The 22438-nt window shown below is 28.0% G+C and overlaps 1 protein-coding gene across 4 annotated transcripts in view; it reads left to right on the top strand.

The window, feature by feature from the left end:
• LOC145291987 (uncharacterized) overlaps window positions 1-15418 on the top strand; it is a 210777-nt gene extending 195359 nt beyond the window's left edge. For 3 of the 4 annotated variants that reach the window (XM_080137944.1, XM_080137945.1, XM_080137947.1), the window contains 4 exons: window positions 6064-6185; window positions 6320-6434; window positions 7594-7707; window positions 11946-13415. In XM_080137944.1, the coding sequence (XP_079994070.1) occupies window positions 6064-6185; window positions 6320-6434; window positions 7594-7707; window positions 11946-12851 (1257 nt within the window). In that variant the 3' untranslated portion in view covers window positions 12852-13415. Of the gene's footprint in view, window positions 1-6063; window positions 6186-6319; window positions 6435-7593; window positions 7708-11945; window positions 13416-15245 lie in introns of those variants that run through there. The other variant, XM_080137948.1, reaches the window with a different exon arrangement.
• Window positions 15419-22438: the final 7020 nt, after the last annotated feature.

Raw genomic sequence — 22438 nt, forward strand, 5'->3', positions numbered from 1 at the left:
GAAATACATAGATATTCGAATATTCCATTAAAGTTCTCTTTTTATCTCAAACTTTGAGATAGTAAGGAATATTAATTTTCCTCTCACTTATTGACCAATTAACTATGTCATAGTGTCCCTTTGTCTTACTGGATTCCAGGACAAGAATACATCTAGTCTGGTGGAGTATCCAGATCCGTGTGTTTACCCAAGGTAATATCACTTGGAGAAGGGGCACTATTACTCATAAAAGTCAGTGTAGATTAGTCATACAGAGATACTATGTGATTTTGAATATTTAGTCAAGGTTTACTTGTAGAGAAAAGTATCTTTATGCCAGTTTATTTTGACAAACCTTAGACTTTCAAGGACGGTGTCAAATAGGCATTCAAGTTCTCTCCAAGAATGTCTTAACATATGTCACAATTAATGAATTTTTACATGAAACTAAAGTAGAATACACAGCATTAGTTATTTTTAGCCCCGAAATTGACATTAAATATTAAATAATTCTGATCTGTCATTTTATTCATATATAAACTTTCTATAAGCATTAAGGCTTTTTCTATTGGGTACTTTTGAAAAAATATTGATTTGTAATTCATTTTATACATTATATTTGAACTTAATTGCATATGTACATTGATATAAAACTATTTTATTACAGTTGAAAGTTTGTTAATCTAGTTTAAAATTACATATGAAAAGATTCTATTAAATCTTTTATATTAAATTAATTTCAAATTCTTTCAAATGTTATTAAAAAAAAATCTAATCAGATATGTGGGCAAATTTTGCCACAGCATGAATGGCAGAAAAAGAGAATTATTAAAAAAAAAAACCTCTCCTCTTCCATGTTAGGAATGATTTTCTAAATAATGTTATTACTGTTAGGTCTGTAAACTGCATGAGTACCAACTTTGGTAAATCTCTATTATCTGTTAATCATTATTAAAAAATGTTAATATTGATAAACTTAAGTCAAACATATCTTTTTAAAAAAAATCATTAACCCAAAAACGTCAGAAATTATTGCATAAATAACAATAAGCAATAACTGTCTGCTACAGTGATAATCATACGAAACTCATTTTTAATTGGAATCTCTACTATTATATAAAAATCACTTTATGTGTGTGTGTGTGTTCCTTTCTCATAGGTGCCGAAACAGCTGAGCCTATCCTTTGCAAATTTCACACAATGCTAATATGCTTGGCAGTGTTTTAGATATGTTTTCTGCAGAAATTCATTCAATAAGTATCAAAAATAAAAAAAAAAATTTGATCTTAAAAATAGCTTTTCTTTCTTATAAAAAAAGAATAATTTTTACAGGGGAATATTTTACGTTACACTTGCAAAGAGAGAATATAAAATTTCAGCAAATAATCCTGTCTTAAAAAACAGATTTATTATGATCTGGTGAGATAACTTTGTAGAGCATTTGACTACAGATCGAATGATCCCCCTGTTTAAGCCCGGGTATACCTCATCGTTTTAATTTAAGTTTTTCTTATTAATGCGTTCAATTTACAATAAAATAGCTACCATTTAAAATCGCAGCAAATCATTTTTTCATTTGCATATTTTAAGACTAAACATTGATCAAAAGTGACTTTTCCAGGGCACTTATCATCAAGCCCAAATATTAGCTGACTTTATACTGTAAACAAGCACAGACAGAATTTGATGAACGACATTATCATTGATATTTTTTAAAAAAACTTTTTGCAAATTACTCCACCGAGCAGATTATTCCTTGTAATATGTAATAATCGACAGAGGATTGATAATAATACATACGCAAGCTGCATAAATTAAACTATCATCTTTAAGCGTATTGTTTGGCCAGGCAACGCCGGGTTGCCAACTAGTAAATTTAGTTTTAAAAACTTAATTTTCAAGTTTCTTTTATTTGTATTTACTATTGACTTTTTTTGTTTACATTCATACATAAATAAATACATAAAATACATACGTAAATATATAGATAAAATACATACGTAAATATATACATAAAATACATACATAAAATACATACATAGATATATACATAAAATACATACATAAAATACATACATAGATATATTCATAAAATGCATACATAGATATATTCATAAAATACATACATAGATATATTCATAAAATACATACATAGATATATTCATAAAATACATACATAGATATATTAATAAAATACATAGATATATACATAAAATACATAGATATATACATAAAATACATACGTAAATATATAGATAAAATACATACGTAAATATATACATAAAATACATACATAAAATACATACATAGATATATACATAAAATACATACATAAAATACATACATAGATATATTCATAAAATGCATACATAGATATATTCATAAAATACATACATAGATATATTCATAAAATACATACATAGATATATTCATAAAATACATAGATATATACATAAAATACATACATAGATATGTACATAAAATACATAGATATATACATAAAATACATAGATATATACATAAAATACATACATAGATATATACATAAAATACATACATAGATATATACATAAAATGCATACATAGATATATACATAAAATGCATACATAGATATATACATAAAATACATAGATATATACATAAAGTACATAGATATATTCATAAAATACATAAATATATACATAAAATACATAGATATATTCATAAAATGCATACATAGATATATACATAAAATACATGCATAGATATATACATAAAATACATAACTATATACATAAAATACATAAATATATACATAAAATACATAAATATATACATAAAATACATAAATATATACATAAAATACATAGATATATACATAAAATACATAAATATATACATAAAATACATAAATATATACATAAAATACATAAATATATACATAAAATACATAAATATATACATAAAATACATAGATATATACATAAAATACATAAATATATACATAAAATACATAAATATATACATAAAATACATAAATATATACATAAAATACATAAATAAATAAATACATAAAATACATACATAAATAAATAAATAAAATACATACATAAATAAATAAATAAAATACATACATAAATAAATACATAATATACATACATAAATAAATACATAAATAAATACATAAAATACATACATAAATATATACATAAAATACATACATAAATATATACATAAAATACATACATAAATAAATACATAAAATACATACATAAATAAATACATAAAATACATACGTAAATAAATACATAAAATACATACGTAAATAAATACATAAAATACATACGTAAATAAATACATAAAATACATACGTAAATAAATACATAAAATACATACGTAAATAAATACATAAAATACATACGTAAATATATACATAAAATACATACGTAAATATATACATAAAATACATACGTAAATATATACATAAAATACATACGTAAATATATACATAAAATACATACGTAAATATATACATAAAATACATACGTAAATATATACATAAAATACATACGTAAATATATACATAAAATACATACGTAAATATATACATAAAATACATATATGTAAATATATACATAAAATACATATATGTAAATATATACATAAAATACATATATGTAAATATATACATAAAATACATATATGTAAATATATACATAAAATACATATATGTAAATATATACATAAAATACATATATGTAAATATATACATAAAATATATATGTAAATATATACATAAAATATATATGTAAATATATACATAAAATACATACGTAAATATATAAATATATACATAAAATACATACGTAAATATATAAATATATACATAAAATACATACGTAAATATATAAATATATACATAAAATACATACGTAAATATATAAATATATACATAAAATACATACGTAAATATATAAATATATACATAAAATACATACATAAATATATACATAAAATACATACATAAATATATACATAAAGTACATACATAAATATATACATAAAATACATAAATAAATAAATAAATATATACACAAAATACATAAATAAATATATACACAAAATACATAAATAAATATATACACAAAATACATACATAAATATATACACAAAATACATACATAAATATATACATAAAATACATACGTAGATATATATACATAAGATACGTACGTAGATATATATACATAAGATACATACGTAAAATACGTACATCTATAATATAAAGCTTAACATCTGTGTGTGTGTGTGTGTCTGGTCACAAATAGGCTCCTATATGGTTGACTATTTTAAAAAACTGATTACATATAATGATAGAAAATGTATTCAGGATCAGGAATGGGTATGTTTGATCTGGCAGAACGGTGATTCATAAAAATTGTGGAGTCTGCATTCGCGCCTGGCCTCCAAGTTATGAAAATAAAAAATGAAAAAAAACGTTTACAAGGGTTTTTGATATAGATGTACATAAGAATACTTTGATAAGTATGTTTCAACTTAAATAGGGATGGTATAATAAAATTATGGGGTCTGCGTTCGCACCTGGCCTCCATAGAATGGATATTTAATAAAAAAATATATCTTTAATTTTAAAAATAAATATATCTTTAATTTAAAAAAAAAATATCTTTAATTTAAAAAAAAATGTACCTTTAATTTTAGAAATAAATATACCTTTAATTTTAGAAATAAATATACCTTTAATTTTAGAAATAAATATACCTTTAATTTTAGAAATAAATATACCTTTAATTTTAGAAATAAATATACCTTTAATTTTAGAAATAAATATACCTTTAATTTTAGAAATAAATATACCTTTAATTTTAAAAATAAATATATCTTTAATTTTAAAAATGAATATATCTTTAATTTTAAAAATAAATATACCTTTAATTTTAAAAATAAATATACTTTTAATTTTAAAAATAAATATACCTTTAATTTTAAAAATAAATATACCTTTAATTTTAAAAATAAATATACCTTTAATTTTAAAAATAAATATACCTTTAATTTTAAAAATAAATATATCTTTAATTTTAAAAATAAATATATCTTTAATTTTAAAAATAAATATATCTTTAATTTTAAAAATAAATATACCTTTAATTTTAAAAATAAATATACCTTTAATTTTAAAAATAAATATATCTTTAATTTTAAAAATAAATATATCTTTAATTTTAAAAATAAATATATCTTTAATTTTAAAAATAAATATATCTTTAATTTTAAAAATAAATATATCTTTAATTTTAAAAATAAATATATCTTTAATTTTAAAAATAAATATATCTTTAATTTTAAAAATAAATATATCTTTAATTTTAAAAATAAATATATCTTTAATTTTAAAAATAAATATATCTTTAATTTTAAAAATAAATATATCTTTAATTTTAAAAATAAATATATCTTTAATTTTAAAAATAAATATATCTTTAATTTTAAAAATAAATATATCTTTAATTTTAAAAATAAATATATCTTTAATTTTAAAAATAAATATATCTTTTTATTTAAAAAAATAAATATATCTTAAATTTTTATTCTCTATGGAAGAAACAACAAAACTTATCCTAAAAACTTGAATTTTTTTTTAACTGCTGTGGCTTAGAAGAACCTAGCATAGTACCCAGGCATATGATTACCCATCTCATAGATATGTACCAGAATAGAGATCTTATTAGATCATCCATTTAGGAGACGGAAAACTCTGATATAAAACCTGTTTACTGACTTGAAACCAATATCTTTCATATGTTACTCAAATGTGTCACTGTCTATTCTAGTCAGATTATAAACATTGATGCAATGTTGATTCTTAATACACAAGATGAAATTACAAATGTTTATCAAACTAAATGTCTTGAATGTTCACTAATATTGGCTTTTGAATCATTAACCAAAATTAGTTTATTAAACAAATTTTCACGGAACTGGTATTAAGATAACAAAATAAAAACTGATAAAGAGTTAGAATAACTATTATGTTTAGTGCCTTACTTTCATGAAATATATTCGTTTTTTTTTTTCTTAAGAGTCAAGAATGGCTGATCAAAAATATTCAGGAAGATCTTCAAAAGACACTGAACAGACTTCGAGAAATTGATGAGGACAGAGCATCAAAAGAATACAAAAAAGAAACGGAAAGAATGCAACGGTAAGAAAAATTCACATTTATTTTATTCATTATTTTTATTTATTTATTTTATTTTTTCAGGATACAACTTTAATATCTTTATCCCTCCAAAAAAAGATGCAATAAATATTCAAGACTGTTTTTTCTTCTTACAGTCTACGACAGCGATTAGAAATTTTTGAAAAGGAAAGAGAAGAAGATCGAAAAAAACTTCAAAGACGTCAGCAGCAAAAAATGCTCGAACAAGAACAGCATCTTCAAAAACAAAGGGTAGGTTCAGGATGAGTATGATTTGTTTTCAAGATCAAAGATTAGCTTTTAATTTAGAAACATTTAGGCCTTATTTAAGAACAAGCAGATCAATCTTGAGTGTGTGTGTTTATATGTATGTGTGTGTATATGTATATGGCTAAAAAGATTTGTGTATCATTATTTTCATAATTGTGTAAGATTCATCATTTTCTTAATATAAAAATAAGAGAAAGAAAAACTTATAAAAATATAACAGGATTTATTATTTAAGTAATGTACAAAAATATGCACATGTATCAAAGTGCATAATATAATGAATGATGAAAATGTTTTACAGTTTTAGTCTCCAAGCATGTCAAGAAAACTTGAATAAAGAGGAGACTGAGTGCATGTTGTCTCAAAAGCATGTAGACAGAACTGGTTTGTTGTTGAGATATGAATAAACAATGTTGTCACCTTAACACATTGAAAAAGAATAAGTGAACTTCTGAAATCAACCAATGACAATTGACCACATGATCTGGGACTTTATATAGTAGGAAACCCAGTCCCATCATGCCCATTTCAAATTTTGGCTGTACTGTAGAGATGACAGACTTCCCAAATTAAAAAAAACAACTTGTGTCTAACTCTGCTTTTGTTGCGAAACAAGTAAATTACTGTACTTGGCCTTTGGGACAAGATCACAGTGTAGTATCTGTTCTTCAGATGCTGCACTTTAATTTCTTGTTCTGTCAGTGGAGAAATCCTTCACGACTGAGACAATTTTTATTTTTGTTCCTTTTCTCCACATTAAAAAACGACCCTGGTGTTTAACTCTGTCCCGTGGGGAGGCATTGTAAATAGGAATAAGTAAATTGGGATTGACCACATATTTCCAAGGCATTTCACTAACTGATATGGTGGTGTGGAGATGATTGATTGCATGCCATAGAACTGGTTTAGACAAAATAGAAATGATTGACAAATGATGTCAGTGCTTTGTTGGTTAAAGCGAAAGGGGCAAAAGATTGCATTGGATTTTTTTTTGTTTTTTATAAAAGCTGTCCAAATTTATGCAGTTTTAACCCTATTGATTGGAACCTGACAGTTAAACAACAATAAACCAAATATCATACATCTACAATAAGTATGGGTTGAGAAAACTATGAAATTGTTTTTCATTTCCATTTTACAGGATTTAAGAGAAAAGCAGCGTAGGGATTTTGAAGAACAACGCAAAATCCATTTATTAGAAGAAGAAAAAATGCGAGACCGAAAAATAGAAGAATTGAAAAGGAAGAAAGAATTAGTAAGTACCTGTTTTTGATATTTTAGGAGTCTTTTTTCTTTTTTATGCTTGAATATGGAAATTATATATAAACCAAAGTAGTGGTGACTCAGTGGTTATCAGTATAGACTGTGGTTTATTTAAGATCTGTCATATGCTATATTGTATCCTTGGAAAGGTGATGTTTTCATTTGTCCCCCATACAGCTATGGGTGAAATAACAATACAGATGACTTTCTATCGTTTGTAAGACAGCTATTCTAGAAAAAGGGAAACTTTGAAATAATTGCAGCCAGATTAGTGTGTCCCCAAACAGTTATGACATAGCTGGTAAAGAGTGGGTTATGTTCTTCACAATGCATTTGTAGAAAGCCGTCTGATAATTGTGCACTGTCATATTCAATATAACCCCTTTAAATCAGTTGAATTTGATTTGAAAACGGTTTAAAATTCCTGCTGTCACTTATTAAAATGGAAATGCAATTCATTCATCCCAAAATGGGTTAAATTGATTCCATGAACAGAACAAATTTAAGCTTAAAGAATGTGAGGGATTGAAATTCATAGATTTCTAATGACTATAAATCAAATTAAATGCAAATCTAAAATATATTAATTTTCAAATATGGAGGTTGTATGTTACGATTCCTGAAAACCCTTTAAAATACTCCAAAGTAACTTATATTTATTGAATATTAATATCTATTACCTATTGTTAAAATATTAAAAAAAAAAAAAGTTTGGTGTATCTGAATTTTCACAAAAGACTTCCATTCTCTTATTTCTATAAGACTAAATATGAACCCCTTATGCCTATTAACTGTGTTCCAAAATTCATAATGATCGGTTAATTAGTTCAGGAGTGAATCCTGTACATATAAACATAACTAACTTTATAAAGATAGTGCTTTAAAGTAAACAACCGTCTATAAATTTTAGAATTAAATTACTTCCTCTTTCTACTATTGTGCCTATGATGTTTCAGAATCTTTTAGATGAGAATTAATAATTTGTATTATCTCATTTTGGATGTTATAATTTTTCAGCAGATGCAACCTCCAACCCTTTTGAAGTGCATCTTGTCAGACTCTAATATATTAATAAGAATATTTTCATATATTCATACTAGAATTGTCTACAAGCACTTGTAACAAATATAAATGCCAAGTGATAATCAGTTCTAAATGACAGTCTTTTGAAGGTTCAATCTTCAGTATGGGTGATACTAAGAGTACAATTATGATACTAAAATGAATTCAATTATAAATTACTTAAGACTTTTATCCAATCATGGCTGACAGAACAAGAACAAGCTACTCTCAATGGATTAAATAAATTAAATTTTGTTAGAAATTCTGTACAGATTCCTAAGTTCAACAAGATGCACGTGAAGGTTACATCAGCTAAAATGTTATGAAAATAATATCTTAAAAATGAGAACAATAGTCTGAGGAATTGAAATAATATAAATTAATGTGTCTATGCCGTCAAAAATGATGGCATGGTTTTTTTCTTTGCTCCCATCTTATCTCCAACTTATATTTTAAGTTTCTATGCAGAGTTGGAGATTAAGTGTCATGCAGAGTTGGAGATTTTAGTACAATCACCTTCAAAGCCACTCTTCACTCCCACCAAATAAAAATGAAAAGTTTTTCTTCTGAAATTATGTGCAAAAATCCTTTGCTTATTGCATGCCTTTCATAAGATTGAATTTGAAAATGTAAAGAAATCATTTTCCATTATTTTTTAAGATTTTGCATTTTGTAATATTTCTTCATTTAGAATAATTCATTACATCTTAAATAAAAGTTTAGAAAAAAGAACAGATACTCCAAAGGCACACACACACACACACATATATATTGACCACCCCCAACTCCAATACAAAGATATTGTGAGGGAAGACATGAAGGTGATTGACGTCAACATTGGGTCATGCGAAGGCATTACAGATGACTGCTCAAGATGAGAAGAAACCTTAGAAAGCAGGGGAAGAAAAGTTGATAAACATTGCTGCAGAGAAGCGTGCAGGCAGAAAGAAATAAATCATTGTCTACAGCCCAAGGAGCACATGCACACATATTTGTGACCTTTGCGACAGTCTGCCATTCCTACAGTGGTCTCTTCAGCCACAAGCTGTTCTGCTCCAGTGAAGTAGACGCCCAGGACAACTAGGTTAAGGATGCTTCATCCACGGTCGATCCCAACTCATAGAAACCTATACTAATAATTATATATGCATACACACACACACACACACACACAGAACTGATATGTAATAGTGATTAAGATGGATATTTAATAAGTGCAATCTTTAATAAAACAATAATTATGACAAAACTTGTTTCTCTCTGTATTTGTTTCACTTTTTTATATTTTATTTTTATTTTTCCCTCTAAAATTATCTTAATCCTAATAGTGATTTTTATCTAAACCATAACATTTCCATGGGCTTCTTTAAGTTTCTAATGCTAAAACATTAATTTTATTTACTTTCTCAAAAGATTAGCTTATCATATTTGCTTTAACGTTTGTTTAACATGCTGGCATGTGTTGGACAGCTTTTAATAATTCAGTTCCAAACAAATTTATCTCTAATCGGGTTTTACTTGCTGCTTTTTCTGTCAAATCCATTCTTATTATTTCTTTGCGTGTTTTCTCTGCCATTTCTCTATCAACTGACCCTGTTATCTCAACTGTTCTACATCTATTGATCAGTTCTTTCATTGTGACCAAACTAAGTTTGTTTTTTTGTACACATCTCTCTATACTGTCCAGATTTAATCTTCCTCCAAGTTCATCTATTTTGTCTATTTTGAATTTTTGTATCATTCTCCTACCACTTTTCTCCCTGCGACGTATGTTTTTAATCCTCACAGGTCAGGATTAAATCATCATACGGCGCACATATGCCTGATCAACCCTTCACTTGGTAGACTTCAGTAACTCCATCCACTTCAAAATCTTTTAGTAAAAAAGAAAAAAATAATAATTCTTGTCTATTTATACAAATGTAAAAAAACTAAATTTATTATCTCAATATGTTTATATTCATTTAATATTTGCAGAAGGCACCTAATTTTTATGTGTTCATATTTAAATAAAATAAGTTCATAAGTAAAATTATATATCTATATATATAGAAAACTCAAATGACCTTGTAATGGGTGTTATAACCCAACATCCGGTTTACGACTTCCGGTTGTGCATGCGTACATAAACATAAACCCATAACAGCGTGAACAAATAAACACAAATCGCTGGACCGGTTTTGTTCAAACAAACGGATGTCCTTAGAAAAGCGAATATCTTAAATTTATTGAATAAAAAAACTTCAAGATATGGGAAGCAAACTCAAAACGTGATTACAAATATGTATAATCATCGACCTGTTTCATATATACGATATATATCATACTAAATAATCAACACGACAATAAAACGTATTGTTTTACTGTGTACGTTTTCAGCATCCCAATTTTTTCCCGCATTTACATTATCCGAATAAACAATTGTTAATACTTTCTGCTTTTTTTTTTTACATTGTTCATTTCCGTATTGCATGTAAGTTATTTTAACACAATTTTCTTACAAATAAATCTACTTTAACCCGTTGACAACCATAAGAGCATTTTACAACGGCGATTTACCCACCGCCTTCCTCTTTTTTTAATTTATTCTCTATTTTTTAATACACATTTCTTAAAAACATTCATACATTTTCTTCTACACGACCAACATAAATAAATAATCCAGAAAATGTTGTTTTTTAAATAATCAATGTGACAATAAAACGTATTCTTTTACTGTGTACGTTTTCAGCATCCCAATTGTTTGGTTTTTTTTTTTTCACGTTTAAATTAAGAGATTTATAAAAATTTGAATTTAACTTTAAGTATTATGGTATCTGTTCAGTGCACATTTACCTCTAAGTATGGCAAACCAGTTATAATTCAATGGCTGTAAGTTTGTTTTTTTTTTCAAAAATAAACAATTATAAACAGAACGACTCATAGAAATCTATCTATACTCTTTTTTCGTTTTAATATACTTTCATAGAAATGTTTGTTATGGCACAAAAAAATATTTTCTTTACCTCACAAGTGTCATGCTCATACATTAATTCCATGGCTAATATAATATACTGACCCAACGGGCCACGGGTAGTCTAGTATATATTAAGATTAAATAAATATGAGTTTAAAACATTTGTTTAATTCATCTTGAAATTTCCACAATGTTTGTTTTTTTTTCCTTAGGAAAGGGAACAAGTCCAAGCTGCCCGAGAAGCTGAAGAAGAACTTCAACGGCGAAACGAAGAGAAAAGAAAGCTCGACCAGCAAATGCGACAAGGAAACGTGCGTTATAATGACGGGCCCACTTCTGATTACAGTTCCATTAATCTTTACCCAGCACAGCATACAGGAATGACTAATTCTACATATCTTGATCATGGGCCAAGTGTAACATTTCCTCCTCCTCCACCTCCAGAAAAGACCTTCCAATCAGTCCCTCAACCCCCTGAGAGGGGCTCTTCATATGAGACTCTAAATCAGTACCAAATACGAGCGGGAATGAAACCTCCGCAAGAGCAAGCAAGCTTCAGTGATAATCCACAATATAATAATGTTGGCCGCAATACCAGCGCATCAGCTCTGCGTAGCAATCTTGATGTTACTGCTCCAAAAAAATCTGTTTCCTTCAAACCCCAACTAGAAACTCGCATTAATCCATCTTTCTCATCTTACCCTTCATCATCTAGTTCTCATACCTCGGATCAATTTAATCCCACAGAGTCACACTATCAAGAACATGATGACTTGGCAGTCTCTCCAACGATACCAAACAGCGATGTATTTGATATGAGCCAACCGCAGACAACAATCTCTCCACCACCAGTGACCCATCCGAAACCAACTGAGGTACATTATCGAACTGCTGAAGTTCCTGGGGTCATTGGTTCCCAAGAGATTTATCGTGATCCACGGACTAGAATTCAAGCTAAGAAAGCGGCCAATTCGGCTAAGATGCCAGGCCCCGAGCGTATGTCTTTTCGAGATAAAATGAAATATTTTGCCCAAGAGGCTGGAGAAAACACTCCTAAAGAAAAACCTAAAGCTTCCAGATTACAAAGAAATATAGAATCGACAATGAATGGACAATAAACATAGATAGCTTTTGTACAGTGCGTTGTATGCGGAGGTGTGTGCGTATGTGCGAGTAGCAAAATGAAAATGTCTGGAAAAAGTAGAATTGTTCTCATCTTTTGCTTATTATCAACCACAAATAATCTTTGATGTTTCAGAGTTTCAGGAGATTTTGTTTTCAATTTATGCGGAAAAATTCTTACTAATTTGATTTTGGCATTCAGAAAGATTTTAATCAGTTTCTAAAAGATCCTTATTTTTATGTAGTGTTGAAAATAGATTTTTGAATTGAGTATCAAAAAGTGTTTGATCAAAAAAAAATTAATAAATAAGCAAGAAAAAGTATATCGATAAATTTTTAAATTCTTTAATTCTATGATAATTTTATTGTTTGGTATAATTTGTATTTTCTTTAATTTCTCATCCATAAATTCTTTCATATCTATGCTGATTCCTTTTGGTCTATGATGGAGTGGATCCTAAAAACAAAAATTCCATTTTAATTTTTTTTTTTTTTAATATTAGGTCTTCATTTTATCATGAAAAAATTTATTTTCAATTCATTAAATTCAACAAAAAAAACTCTTCATAAATCAATTTAGTTTATTTTGCTTGACTGCTTAAGACAAAAATCATCTGCAAATTCTTCCAGTGAAACCATTTTCTGTCCTTCCAAAAAATGTGATGTTTTGTTATTACAAACATCAGCTCATTCTCTTCTGATCTGCTTCCCCTGGATTTTTTCTATGAATAAGGAAATCTTCATTTAAACCAATTGACATGCTTCATTGAAGAAACATCAATTAGGCTAAGTCAGGAATTTTACGAAAACAGTTCGATATTTGATTGTGAGGAAAGATTTTTTTTTTTTTCTACAAACTAAAATTTGCATTATTTAACAAAATGTTCCTCTTATCAGAAGAGTACATAACTAGCTAATTTTGTGTTCACATACAATTTCAGATTCTCTCCTTAATCATGCACGTTTCTATTTGTGATAATATAGTAGTTCTAACCTGCTCTTCTACATATGACTTATTTTGTCTTACTAAATGTCTATAATAGTAATTGGCTCTCTTTCTCTCTCTCTCACACTCAACTTTACTTAACTATTATTTTAATATTACAGTATTAAAATAATAGTTAAGAATAGCTATTATGTAAATAAATATCTGCTAATGGTACTTCATTTTTTTTTTATTGTGATAATGCTAAATTATCCTCATCACCATTTATGCAATTTAGAATTTCTATGTCAATAAGAAAACCTGAGTTGATGTCATTAGAAATATTTATTTACATAAACTGGTAAATGAGTAGCTAATAAATAAATGTCTACAATATTCTATTCCATTTTTAAGCCAATGAAAATGGTTGACTCTAAAGTTCACTAAAATGTTCTAATTCAGCCATTTGCAAAATAACTTTATTTCCAAAATGTTAAAAATTTACTCTCTTAAATTTGATCTCATCCATTTCATTATAAATCACTCGATGTAGTAAATAATGAAATAAGCTAATAATTCTGAATTGAAGTCAGAAACTGTTTTTGGTAAACTGAATCCTATTAGACAAATTTACATTGGAATACACTTACAAAATCAAGTTTCCTAAACCTATCAAAAATTTGTTATTTAGGGAAAATGGTAGAATTATTCTGTTTCAAACATTTTTCTAGTTCAGTGTTTTATTTTTTTCCCAACATAACTTGATGCATTTTTGTTTTATCTCATTTTATAAAAAATATAATTTAATTATTAACTGTATTCATAAGAAAAAATACTTAACACTAAAAACTGTTTTCCAAGTTGAAACACACATTGATGCTAATTGTTAGATTTTTCTGTATTGTAAGTTACGTTTCTTCCAACTGTAAATATATATTTATATCCACACACTTATAAAATATTATTTGCTTAAGTATTTAATTCAACATCGTTGAATACATGAGTAGAGCTTAGTCGTATAAAATATACTTATAGCAAGTGAGCTACACAGAAACATTTCATTCCCTAAGAAAATTAACTTGAAGATTTTCTTCAGGCAATGAAGCATAGATGTTTGTTTAGTTCACTAATAGGTATTATGTATGTTTTTATACTACTAATATATGTTGTCTATATCTATTTGGAAAATGTTTTATTCAATAATTATTAGATGCAATAAAAAAAGATTTTTTAATTTTATTTTAAAATATTTTTGTTAGAAAATCTTTGATTTGTTTATTATAGAAGTAAAGCAAGATAATGTGATTATCTAAAAGCAATAAAAAGGCCAAAACCCTTGAGAATTGAACATCGCCTTTTTGAATGCTAGAAAGCATATAAAAACTTAATAAATGTATAAATCTGATTGCATGATTTCGTCTTAATGCTTCTGAGATGATGTGACTGATTTTCTTAATTCTTGCAGGTTCGTTCCGTAGCATTCTAGCACGCCCTAACATGCAGGGTAGCCATTAGCTTGACCTTAGTAACTGAAAAGCTGGCCTATTGTAAAATCGTCACAATCAGGTAAAGAAGAGTCTTTGGCCAAGAGATGATCATCTCCATTGCCAACACACCTAACTTGCTCGCTTCGTGTGATCCTTTCTGCATGGTTGATGTGATGAAATGATGACTAATTTCTTAACGTTGAAATTCCAGCCTGGTTTTTGGCATCACCATGTTATGTTCAACTTGCACTGTCTTCATGGGGGGGGGGGAATTTAACCTGCACTACCTTCATGAAGAGAGAGAGAGAGAGATCTTTAAAAACGCATTCACTTGTTTAATATAAAACTGCATTTTAAAATGGTCTTTAATCCACATTGTAACTAATTTTTCTAAATAAACAAAAACTAGAGAAAAGATGTTAATCATTAAAAGTTTTTTATATATATGAAAATAATTAATAAGAATTTTATTTAAATTTATTTACATTGAACTTTTACAATGTATTAACATATAAAAGTTAATTTAAAAATGTTGCATTAATAATTAAAATAAAAACATTTTCTGTAACTGAATTGAAAGATTGGGGATGGAGGTAAATTAGATTTTTTTTATTTTTTGTGGTGAATTTTTTTAAATTTTTTTTATACAAATTCCTGTTGTAATTAATATTAACATAGTATATCTATAATTAAGATGTGCCTTTTTTATTGAGAAAAGTCTGCTTAAATCGTGTATGCAACAATGATTCACAGAACCAATTCTATGCATCATTAGCTTCCAGACCATATGACACCATCCCCCTCTACAATTATTTTTCTTGTATTTTTTTTTAAACAAAAAGAAAAAGAACAGAAAAGTTTATTTCTTATCTACAACAGGAGATCATTCAAAAATTAATGCTTCCTTTAGCTTAGGAAAACAAACAAACCATAATACTTGACTATATAATATTTAAGCTTTAATTCAAGCCAGAAATAACTTTCTAATTGAAAGCTTAAATGCTTCAAAATCAGTTTCCAATTGCAAAGATTCACAGTATAAACACTGTCAGTCATGTCAATCGATTATTACATTAAAAACAATGGTCAGCATTGCATTTATTTTGTATGACGCCTTCAAAATTTGTGAGTGATTTTGAAGCTTTTAAACTATCCCTGAGAAAATCAATTTTTGGTTTGAATTAAAGTTTAAAGAAACAAATCATTTGCTTCTGAACCAAACGAAAGTGTTAATTTTTCAAATATGTCCCTGTCATTTTGAAGAACAAAAGTACACATTGAGAGCATATCCATTGTCTCTTAAGACAGGAGGTCACTCAAGAATGAAACATATTTTAAAATTGGATGTTTTTATTTACTTTTTATTTCAAAGCAAAAAGTTTTGCAGTCCCAATTTTTTTTTAACATCTCAAGTACTAATTGTAACCCTCACAGTCTTTCTCCAATTTGAAAGATGATGCCTTATCTTGCCTGTCTTTAAAAAAAATATCTTTTTACTGCTGATTTGTTCAAGGAACATTTCTTTTTCTCTTTTCTAACATTGACCATAAATTACTATTGTAGATGCAATCTTGGCAAATAGAACTTTAATCCTTGTAAATTGTTTTCATCGCCCTCCCACCATTTCATTTTTTGATTTCTGTCTTTTTTTAATCATTTTTAATGAATTAGTTTGTGATTTATCTCTCAGTTACTCAAGTTTTGATTAAACTGCTTGCTGCTGGCATGTTGGATTTTTCCATCTTCCTATCATTTCACTCTTTTTATTTTTTTTTGTCTTCATTTTAGTCCCTCCACTGGTTCCAATTTGGAATCCTCCCTCTCACCATTGGGGTGACAGTCCCCTTTTTACTCGTCCTCTCTCTGTAGGCTGCACATCCTCCCTATAAGCTCCACATGACATCCATCCCTCCATGTGGACTACACTTTCTTTCTGGTCATCCATTTGCAAACTTTATCATTATTTTGGGATTTTTTTTTTTTTTTTTTTTTTTTTTTTGTGCATAAAATTTACCTGAATTTATCTGATTGCCAAATCTAAGAAGAGCAGGTTTTTAAATAATAAAAAAATGAACGAATTTACATTTTCCAAGCATTTTTTTTAAAAACAAACAAAAGCTATGTTTCAAGACCTATCCACTCTCAATTTCTCAATTGAAATAGTTATACTTATAAATTGAAACAGATTCCGACAATAAAATTTTGTATCAAGCAAATTGGTTTTAATTTAAAGGTTACAAAAATTGTTTCTTCATTGTTACATTGGTAAAACATTGGTAATCACAAATCTTGAATTTTGCATACATAACTTAATCATTCATATTTTCAACAAAATATCTCTACCATTAAATACACATATTAATGTTAAGAATGTTGGAGATTTTGCAGTAAGTCATTTTGTCTTTGTGATGTTTTCATTATTTAGCAATGAAGAAACAATTTTGTAATGTTTAAATTAAAACCAATTTGCTTGATATAAAATTATATTGTCTGAATTTGTTTTGGTTTAAAATTGCTCTGGAATTACATATTTCAATTCAAACATCATATATAGTATCCATTGAGCTTAAACACTTGAGTTTGACCACACCATCAATAAATATGAAAACAGAAAATCTTTGTAAAAGATAATTGATCATATTTGAGCTATTTTTTCATACTGACTTACTGGAGCATTATCATGCCAGATTTCACCATTTTTAACTAACAAAGAAAATTCTACTGAAATTCTAAAATTAGGTTCATTAACAAATCTTTGTTCAGCTCCTGTCTTTGCCGTAGATGCTATAAAAACAAAGGATTCTTGTACACGCATGTTTTTGCCTGCCATTGTTTTGTTTCAACCAAACTTCACTTACTAATCAGCATCAATGTACAGTATTTCTATTTTCTGTTTTGACCCCCCCCTAATCAGTATGTAAGTATGTATGTATAATTCCTGTTCCTTTTTGTTTCTTTGAAAATCTCTGTAAAGATTAGCCTTCCCAAGATGCAGTAAGGAGAGCTGTGTTGTCTGCAGCCGTTTTTTCAAAAAAAAGATTGTTGTCCTCTACGAATGCGATGTAAATATTCTGTGATGAGGCACAAACTCTGACCAGTTTCATGGGGAAGCTGAATATGAACATTCTTTTCATACAAATATTTTTTTTTTTTTTTTTCAATATTCTGTAATAAATTTATTATTTTCAATCTTGATGCTTTTGTTTTTTCCTTTGTGCAGAAATTTCAAGATTCATACAAAACAATCTGAAATTTTGATTCATGGAAAGAGAGAGGATAAAAAAAACTTGAACGATATTAAAAACTACAGGTCAATAAAATCTACTTTTGGTTGAATACAAAGTATTCTCCCATATTTCTCTCAAAAAGATGCAAAACACACTTGGCAGAAAGTTACCCTAAGATTTCCAACCTGGATTTTCCACCATGGATCACATTCAAGTTGTAAGCAAACTCCAAGCGAAAGCTAATGAGCAACTTATATTTATTGTTTTGCATTTGTTGACTATGAAAAAGCATTTGACTCCATTGAATCCATCTCTATGTTCACAATGATGAAAAATCCAGGAAGTTACAACACTTACATCAACTTGTATTAAGACCTTCATGATCGAGCCACAACTCGTGGATATTGTACGTCTTTCAAGTTTAAATGTGAACAAAGCCATTTCAGGGTTAGTTCTTTTTGTGCCAGCAAACTAACAAGAAGGAAATGTCTACTTATAGAAAGGTTAAATTGTTTTGTTTTTTATTATTATTTAATGTATTTATTTCAGCATTATTGTATCTGTACATAATTCCTTAAGTTTAAACATCATTCAGAAACCTCGGAAAACGTAAAAGAGAAGAAAAAAATGCATACTGGGATTAGCTAGTTTTCCTCCTGCTTTTTTTAGTATATAATTCTTAGAACTCGTGGATATTGTACGACTTAGGAGTTTAAATGTGAACGAAGCCATTTCAGGATTAGTTCTTTTTCCGCCAGCAACCTAACAAGGAGGACATGTCTACTTATAGAGAGGTTAAACTGTTTTATTACTATTAATCATACCTGATACATAATTTCTGTGTATAACATCTCAAATCTACGCATTAAAATGGGAGGGGAGACTATTTTCAAATATCATCCTAAATTGGAAATGGAGCAACAGTAGCTGAGCAGCGGCTTGGTTCCCACCAGTTTTGGCATATAGCAAACAGGATCCTGAACAGAAGCAGGCATTCTATCCCAACCATCATCAATGGACCTGAGTTCATCTCTAATATATACTACTGATTACAAAAGACTTAAAAAAAATAACAGGTGCTATCAGCTATAATTGAAACCAAAATATTTAACATGTCTGTGTGAAAATATTTAATCAATAAACTCTTAAACTACTCGTCACATAACATTGAAATTAATAGGAAATAGTAATCATACACCAAGGATTGATTTATAACGAGTAAAATCTTTGTTTGGATGGATGAATAACGCGTACAGAAATATGTTGACAAGTGTAAATGCAAAATTTTCATTTCAATTTGTCAGCATACTACTATTACTTTTGTGCATGCGCAAATTCATTCATAACTTGAAGTGGCTTACTTTTGAATCTTTCTTATCTATCTGGTGATAGCTCAATCGGTAGGGAATGCAGCTGGAATGCTAAATATTTTAAGGTTTTTCTAGCTGATGGCGCTTAAGTCATTTTTTTTAATGTTTTGTATATATTAGGTACAATATAATATCCAATAGAGAATTGAGTATGTAATAAGAAATACAAAATTTGCATGAATCAAATTATATTTAAGCATATTTTATGACCAGGTAATGCCAGGTCCCCACCCCCATTAGTAAATAATAAAATTACTTGAGACACTGAAAATGAAAAATATTTGCTTAACCTATTTTATTTTTAAATTTCTACACCATTTTTTTATTTTTTTTTAAATTTTATCTGTTTGGGTAAATTAGTTATCTTAGGATAATTAAAAGACATGGAATTATATTTTTTACATAAATAAGAATTTCTGGGGTGCAGAAGTTAAATTAAATATATAAAGACCCATATACATTTTTCTTTTTTTATTATTCATTTATCGTTTAGATAAAAAAAAAAAAAACTTAATTTCAATGACATTTTATAAATAATTAGTCATTCAGACTAAATACAAACACTTGGATTATTTTCTGATATTCTCATTAAATTAAGGATGCATTTGGATTCCATTATTCTAATATAACCTTTGTTCAATAATGACATGTCATAATCTTTTTCCTTTTGGATAAAATAATTATAATTGGATTTTACCACAAATCTTTTATAATTCTTGGGTTTTTTCAGGAGCATAAATTTAAAATGTTCTCAGCGTCACAAAATATCTACAACCCAAGAAATAACTTTAAATGTTAAATTTTATGTATAACTTAAGATTGATGTCTTAATTTGTCCATATTTTAAAAACATGATAAAATAAAACGCATTCAAATATCTTCAACATGAAGGTGAATAATTCATTTATTTAAACAGTTTTTTTATAGCAGAAGAAAACTGTATTCATGGAGATGAAAAATTAAGATGTTGATGAATCTAATCCAATTTCTCATCTGGAAACAAAAGATTTCTCAAATCCTAAAATTCTCGTCTGCTAGTGTTCATATTTTAAAACTGTCACATGACTCAAATCAGCCAAAGAAATTATGACACAAAGGCAATCATTCAAAAGTAAACTAAAGATTGTCTGCCTGTTATTTTCAATAAAATTTTGAATCTGTTAAAAAAAAAAACAAATTTTGCAAACTTTATTTTATACTAAGCTTTTTATTTTAAATCATATAAGGCTATTTAAAAATAAATTCTGAAATTCTTCTGTCATAAAAACAAAAGAAAGGAAAAAGAAAATGCTCTCTTTGATTCTGTCATTAACACTATATTTTTTTAGACTAGCAGCAAGATTCAAGGTGATTCGAGATTGAATTAGGATCAACAAATGCTCCACATTTCCAATACTTTTATTGTCATCGAAATTTTCAATCAAACCGATTGATTGCTTGCTCTAATTGTAGACACACTATGATGCATGAGGAGGAAGCTTCACATGTCTCCCCACAGTGACTTTAGTCCATGTTAGTACATTGTAGAAAACATACTGTTTGTTTAAAAAAATTATTTTATATAATGGCTTGAATTAAAGTTTAAAATGCAAAAGTATTATAGTTTCTAATTCTTCTTCGAGGTTTGGAATTAGTTTTAACACTAAAACTAATCACAACAGCTTCATTTGCATTATCTGAAGTGCCAACCCTTTTTTTCCCATAGGGAATGTTGGTTTGGTGAGAATAAGTTATCGACAATTCCAAAGATTACAAATGTTTGAGAGAATGTAACTGAATATTACCATCTAGTTTTTTAATATTAACAAATCACGATCGATTACCACTTCAACAACTAAAGTCCAATAAGGTCAAGACTTAGCTTTATAGAAAAATCTCATGATTGTTATTGTTGTGGGGTACAAATCACCCGTATTTCAGAACTAAGTGGAATTAACCAGTCCTATGAATGCTACTGGTTTCAGAGACTAAATGGAGACATTCATACCATGTTTAACCGCATGCTATGATCTCCGAACTGGCGCTTTTCTGATTTGGCAACATCTCTGAAAAGATTCTGATGACCACCCACTTGACCACTTCTTGTGTGTCACTTAAGGGTTTTTCTTGTTCGGCTGTAGGGACCGACTCCTTCTTTGAGTGAGTGGTCCCTTAAGCATTGTTTTTTGTTATATTGTTGTTTTTACTAATTGTTACATTTTTTGATCTTTTTCAGGTAGTCCAGTGTCTGACAGACTTAAGCAGCCAGCAGGTCTAGGGGAAACTGACGTGCCTTTTTAGGCGAAGGTCCCCCTAGTTCTGAATCGGTGGGTCGAGGTCAGGCACTGGGCCATCACTTAGAAGGAGCAGGCCCCTGCTCCTTGGCACCATGGAGGACGCCCCTGGTGTAGGGATCGGTTCGGGGGGCATCACACCTGGTGGTGCTCCAGTGTTCGTGGCGGGAGGTACCACATCTGGTGGTACCCCAGTGATTGGTTCGGGGGGCACCACACCCGGTGATACCCCAGTGATCGGTTCAGAGGACACCACACCCGGTGGTGCTCCAGTGTTCATGGTGGGGCGTACCACACGGTG

This window comes from Euprymna scolopes, chromosome 13 (assembly GCF_053919585.1).
Source record: "Euprymna scolopes isolate OS-2025 chromosome 13, ASM5391958v1, whole genome shotgun sequence".
NCBI lineage: Eukaryota > Metazoa > Mollusca > Cephalopoda > Sepiida > Sepiolidae > Euprymna > Euprymna scolopes.